This window comes from Dreissena polymorpha, chromosome 11 (genome assembly GCF_020536995.1).
Source record: "Dreissena polymorpha isolate Duluth1 chromosome 11, UMN_Dpol_1.0, whole genome shotgun sequence".
In the NCBI taxonomy this organism is placed as follows: Eukaryota; Metazoa; Mollusca; class Bivalvia; order Myida; family Dreissenidae; genus Dreissena; species Dreissena polymorpha.
Window position 1 is genome coordinate 10,292,140 of NC_068365.1, and position 6,120 is coordinate 10,298,259.

The following is a 6,120-nucleotide window of genomic DNA, read 5'->3' on the forward strand; positions in this document are numbered from 1 at the left end:
GTTGTTTATAGCTAAGCAAAGCTTATTAATACTATATAACAAATATACTTGTCTAATCACCAGCATAATCGATGGTCAAATAAGTATTTATACTTTCTACAAGTACACATGTAAGAAAGAAAATACGTGGAATGCAATATCATTGCAATTTTAGGCAAAACAAATGTAAATCTTAATAGCCCGACACGATGCAATTGAATTCGGTATTCTGTTAGGACCTTCGCTTATTCATGGATTAAATTTAATGTCGATGACGCGAAAACACGATGGCGATAACGCGACAATATGGCAGTACGATGACGATAATAAGATACGACATGACGTTGATAGTGCATTAGAACATTACACCGAGGCGACCCGGGTTCAATTCTCGTTCCCGGCAGCAGGTGTGGTTTCCTCCAGTCATTCCGGCTTCCACCTAACAACACAATACCACACCAAAATTGAATATAGTTCAGTAACAACGAAATAGCTGGAAATTGATCAATCGTTTTAATTCGCGAGACTTGTTAGCTAATTAGGTAGGAGTGCTTTTGCACACGCCGGATCCGCACATAATTAAGCCTCTGGCTCGGTAAGTACCTCATAAACCTCGAAATACACACACACATTAGGCTATACGGGACACGTTTTTACATCTCAGTAGATGATAGTGATGACGTTTCAGCCTGTAGTGTGACTTGTTTGTAAAATTTAGTCAAGCTCTTTAGTGCAATTCTAAACTAGAATAATGTTCGGTATGTTTATAACACGTTCATAAAAATTAAGGATACAAATAAAAAAGATGAAAGTGTATTTCTAAGTTTATTAGGTCTTCATTATAGTTACATGTAAATCCTTTAAACGCCTTGTTAGGTGTAATAATTTATAGCCCGTTCTATTACATAATCATAAGCACAAAGTGCTTCGGCTGATTTATGACAGGTTGATGCATTCATTGGGTAGTGTGACGCACACTCTATTAATAGAATGCACATATCACATAGTTTTGATTTACAGCTGCTCGATGTTTATCGAGTGATTACTCTGAAGGTGAGTTCACATGTAATTAGTAAACAGTACAGGTTTTGTTAATTTTTACATAATCATATTTTGATCAAGATTGTTTTACAGGGCACACTAATTTACAATTAACATGGCACAAATGTTAACACTCACACGTTCACTTTAATGCAATACAGTATGTATACTAAAATGCTTTTTTGAAATCGAAAGTGCATAACACTTTGCAAATAAACACGTTTATCGTATGCTTTCCGACGGTTTATAGAGAAATAGAATAAGTTAACTAAAACTAACATTTCACTTTTCAAACAGTGAAAATTTGCAGTGCACATTATCGATGATTTTCATTGTTTGACCGGAACTATTTTTAGATATCTTTGGTTTCGCCATTTTGACCCCAAAGGGCGATTATTATGCATAACATGTACTAAGATTTCTGGGCGCTCAACGGGGAGCTATATTGTCCGGAATGGCAAAAATACAAATATATTCATTTGTAAGCATAAAATAAAAATATAATTTGTTGGATTTGTTGGAATATCGATTTTAATTCATTCGTGATCAATACATTGTCACTCCTGGCGCATCCAAATCCAACAAATATCCTCTGTTTATTTAAACACGACTCTTCATAGTGTTTTATATTTCAACGGCGCTCGTGTTACCATACATGTTTTAGTTGTTAAATTTTTTGAATCTGACATTTTATATCACACATATGAGACACTTAAACATTAGCTTTTGTTTAAATATTCAAGCATGGAAACGCCTACTGTAACACAAACTGATGTGAAGTTCATGTATGAATTGCGTACTAGCTGTGTACTGTAGAGGAAACCAAAACATTACTAATGGACCTTTTCACAGATTCTGGCATGTATTGAAGGTTTTTATTGAATGCTTGATATTGATAAATGTAAACATTGGATCTAAAAAGCTTCATTTAAAAAGGAATAAAATTAAAGAAACAAAAGTAACCATCAACTGGGCTGGAACCACTGACCCCTGGATTAAGTCTATCGCTTAGACCACTCTGCTATCCGTGCTCATAAAATAGTGATGTATGTCATAATTTATTTAAGCAATCATCGTAGTATCACAAAATATAACGACACAAACAGATCGTTTCGCGTTGCAACGCTTTTAATTTTCAGGTTGTTATCGGAAAAAGATGCATTTAATGGATATTTAAGCGCATGAATTATGTTCAGTATTACTGTTGTCTCACAAATGTCATAACTTCAACGAACATTTGCGAATATGAAACATTTTTTTCCAATTTGTCTATGTACCAAAACGTGAAACAAAACATTTAATGAACATATCCACTGATGTACACACCTTCGAATCATCTTTGCGATTGTATTTTCCCTATATAATAAGTACCCGGTAAAGGCACTTTCCAAATCGATGAACGATTACAAAAATTCTGATTGCCATGGGACTAATTCCAAAACGGAATATTGGTGTCAATGTCGTTCAAAAAGAGCATCAACAAATTTGCACTTCAACTGAACATTTTAGCAAAAAGGCATGTGCCGAACTATACAGGTTTGTGCAATTAAGCACCGAGCAACTAGAGGGCCAATAATTCCTATATGAAAATTTTTCTCCGCGAATTTTCCCAATTTAATCTTCTTGCGCACGAATTTTTCCCATTGGGCATGGTACTGCTACTTTTCCCAATTGGGCAACAAATCGCTGACATTCCAGATCATAATAATGACACATACCGGATGTTTATTTGTTTGAAAATTTATCTTTAACGAATTAGACATTTTAGGTAACACGTTCACGTTGTAGTAATGAAAATCTTCCTCATCCTGAATTCATTGTTTAATAAATGTCTTATTGCAGCCGACTGAAAATGGCGGAAGGAGGAATCGAACATAGTGTGTCAGACACTGAGAGCGTTCCAAGACAAAGCAGCCTATACAGCGCTCACTTAAGGGTATGTAAAGGATTGAAAGCATTCAGAGATATACAAGCACTTACTGTCGCGGGTCACGGGTAAGTTAGGGGATAAACAGGTTCCTAGACACAGCAATATGTTCTGCTGTAACTGTCGAGTAAGTTAGAAACTGAAATCGTCCTCATACAGAGCTCCATGTACAGTCGTCATTATCTGGGGCTGAACATGTTCTCAAACACAGCTGTCTGTACGGTCATCACACACAAGTAATAATGAAAGCATTCCCAGATGCAGCAAATAGGGTAGTCGTCACTCCCGAGTAAGTTACTAACTGAAAGCGCCCCCATACAAATCACCATGTACGGTCTTCACTCTCTGGGGCTGACAATGTTCTCAGACACAGCAATCTGTATAGGCATCACACCCAAGTAAATCTGATAGTGAACGCATTTCCAGATACAACGAATATTCGCGGGTAAACTAGTGACTGAAAGCGTCCACAGAATAAACTGCCTTTTCACCCTATCATTTGTTTTAAAATCATATTTTTAAACGGCTCTGCAATTAAAGCCCCCAAACAGTAAAAACACTATATCATTGTTATTAAAACAATACATCGTTTTCGAAAAATCAAAGATATCTGCACTTACAACGTCATAAGTAGGGGATAATCTGTAATAATTTAATATTTTGTAATCGAGTAGATTCTTAACAAACGCAAGTATTTATCTTCGATTCGCGATCAGAGCTTTCGAACAGTAATATCCAAATAAAATCATGTTTTTGCAAACGAAATAGTTCCCAGTGAAATCGTGTTATTGTCCGTGGAACTGATGCCGGTTAGTTTCATTTTCAGAGGTCAGAGGCTTTTATACTGTTTATGGTATCGATTAATATATTTTAAGTGGATATTACAAACTGCATCAATTAATGAAAACGACATGGAAAATACTGGAATATAATATTTTAAATAAAATTAAATGAATTACACAATTCAGTCTCTGTATATTTGTAGAATTATGTCGAACAAACGTCCGTAGAAGTCTGCAATATAATGACACATCTGGGATACGGAGAGGAAATCAGACGGAGAAGAATTTTGAAGTACAGGAAACGGGATAGAATAGTGAATGCAAAGTGGATATATATAACCTTTATCACAGCTGGAAGCAAGGCTGAGGGGCTTACCTGCTGTTACGAAAGCGACTATGAAAATGTATTCGTACCGAAAGATGTCCTCTGTGTGGAAGCTGGAGTCGATCTTCACACCATACCGAACGACATATAAGTATACAGGATGGATACACGTGTATACCCAGGGCACTGCATGATGATACTGGAAAGACAAGCTTCTACACGTTCTTCTGTAATTCAGAATGCTCTGTGTTATGACGGACAAGGACTCGCTATACTTAGCAGTGGTTTATATCTTGATAAATTTGCGAAAGTTACATAAAGCGGGACCCCACTGGAACGTGCGGGCCCGTCACTACCGATGACATTAGGATGGAATTTTAATATGGACTATGTTCACGCAATACGGTGTCAATGTCCCTGCATCCTGCAGCGCTGGGCTTTACGGCCTCGATATTGGCCGGCGCCGGATGTTGTCCGGAAAGTCGTATCATTGCAATCTTTCGTTACCCCGGAAGGTTTTAAAGGAAGTGATTACAAATTCTTTGAGTGGAGGATTTTCTTTAATACGGGTGAAACAGAACTCGTTAACAATCTTAACGTAAATCAGATAAAATTGTATGTTATTTTGAAAATGATTATACGAGATGTTTTAAATCCAAAGAAGAAAGAAATAACATCTTACGTGCTGAAAAATATAATATTTTGGCAAGCTGAAAGCAATACCCCCGCAATGTTTCAAGACAGGAATATGATCCACTGGTTACATGACGCACTGAGAACACTCAGAACAGTAATATCCTCTACACAGCTGCCCTTCTACATGATTCCGGAGCGAAATCTGATGGCAGCGTGTGGATTGCAGGAGGAACAGCGGCGTCAATGGGTGGCAGTTATCACGGAAATGCTTGAGGAAGGTCCGAGGATGATACTGAGGGTGCCGAAGATACGACAGGCCATTGTCGGTCACCCAGAACCGATGTTGTGGTTCAGCAGGAGAAGGATGGAGCTGGAGATGTTGTGTATGGAGATGAGGAACAGAGCAACGCAATGTAGTGATGAGAACGGGGTGTGTGATTTCTCGGATATAATCGTGCAGAAGATAGACAAACGCGTGAAGGAGATAAAGAGAGAGGTCCTTCTACGGATGTTTATGGAGGGCAATTGTGTTCATGACCGCTTTGGTATTATCAAAAGAATTCTTATGTAGTCCTGAATATGATTTCAATTAATCACGCATGTTGCAGGTGGCAAGTCATCAGTTGTTCCAGACCATTTTATTCTAATAACTCATAGTACAATAGAAAATATTATCATTCAAACATATTTATTTTTACAAGTAATGTTTAAAATAAGAGTCAGAACCTATTTTCGGTCTGCTATTCTTATTATAACTTAAAGTGACATAATTGACATAGGATTTACTGTTTGTCCCCTTTTCCAGTGATAAAATACATAACACGAAACAAACTTAATGTCATTCATTTCTGGCTCAAATATGTGACCCGTAACGAACGTGTTTAGTTTAAATTCTAAAATTTGAATCAATATTTTAAAACACGGGAGAAAATAAATAAAACAATAATTAAAGGGTCGTTTTCATTGTTTGAAAAAAGGCAAAATGACAATAAAGTCAACTATTGTTTTGTTTGTATAGTACTCAAAAAAGCGAAACAAACTCTTCAGGACTTAGAAACATTAGTTGTTCTATGTTTTATTTTATATTTTTATTATATAAAACGATTCAAAATATTACATAATTGTTTTGGATTTCATTCAATGTTATATTTCAAAACTACAAAAATATGTCAACAAGTCCAGGAAATTAACATTAAAAACTATAAATTCCTATTGAACAAATGTGTGTCATTAAATTATCATAATTTTAATGCACATTGCTATTAAAAGATTGATTAAACATTTTTCCTTATTTGAAAATAACATGCACAGCAATTCGAGTTTTAGCTTTGTTCTTTCTCCAAAATTGTCGGAAAGAAATCATCTCGGTGTATATAACAATACTTGGCATTATTAGTTGCGCAGTTCAAAGTATCAATTGTGGACTTTTA

The 6,120-nt window shown here is 36.1% G+C and overlaps 1 protein-coding gene across 1 annotated transcript; it reads left to right on the forward strand.

Annotated features, from left to right (window-relative positions):
• Positions 1-2,863: 2,863 nt before the first annotated feature.
• LOC127850209 (uncharacterized) lies at positions 2,864-5,734 on the forward strand. The gene is made up of 2 exons (XM_052383071.1): positions 2,864-2,956; positions 3,933-5,734. The coding sequence occupies exons 1-2, from the start codon at positions 2,873-2,875 to the stop codon at positions 4,203-4,205; spliced, it is 357 nt and encodes a 118-aa protein (XP_052239031.1). The 5' UTR covers positions 2,864-2,872; the 3' UTR covers positions 4,206-5,734.
• The last annotated feature ends 386 nt before the right edge of the window (positions 5,735-6,120 follow it).

Excerpts from the sequence above, each read along its gene's own strand:
- LOC127850209 (XM_052383071.1), top strand. The coding sequence starts at position 2,873 with ATGGCGGAAGGAGGAATCGAACATAGTGTGTCAGACACTGAGAGCGTT. Across the intron at positions 2,957-3,932 it reads TATACAGCGCTCACTTAAGG|AATTATGTCGAACAAACGTC; the intron begins GTATGTAAAGGA and ends GTATATTTGTAG.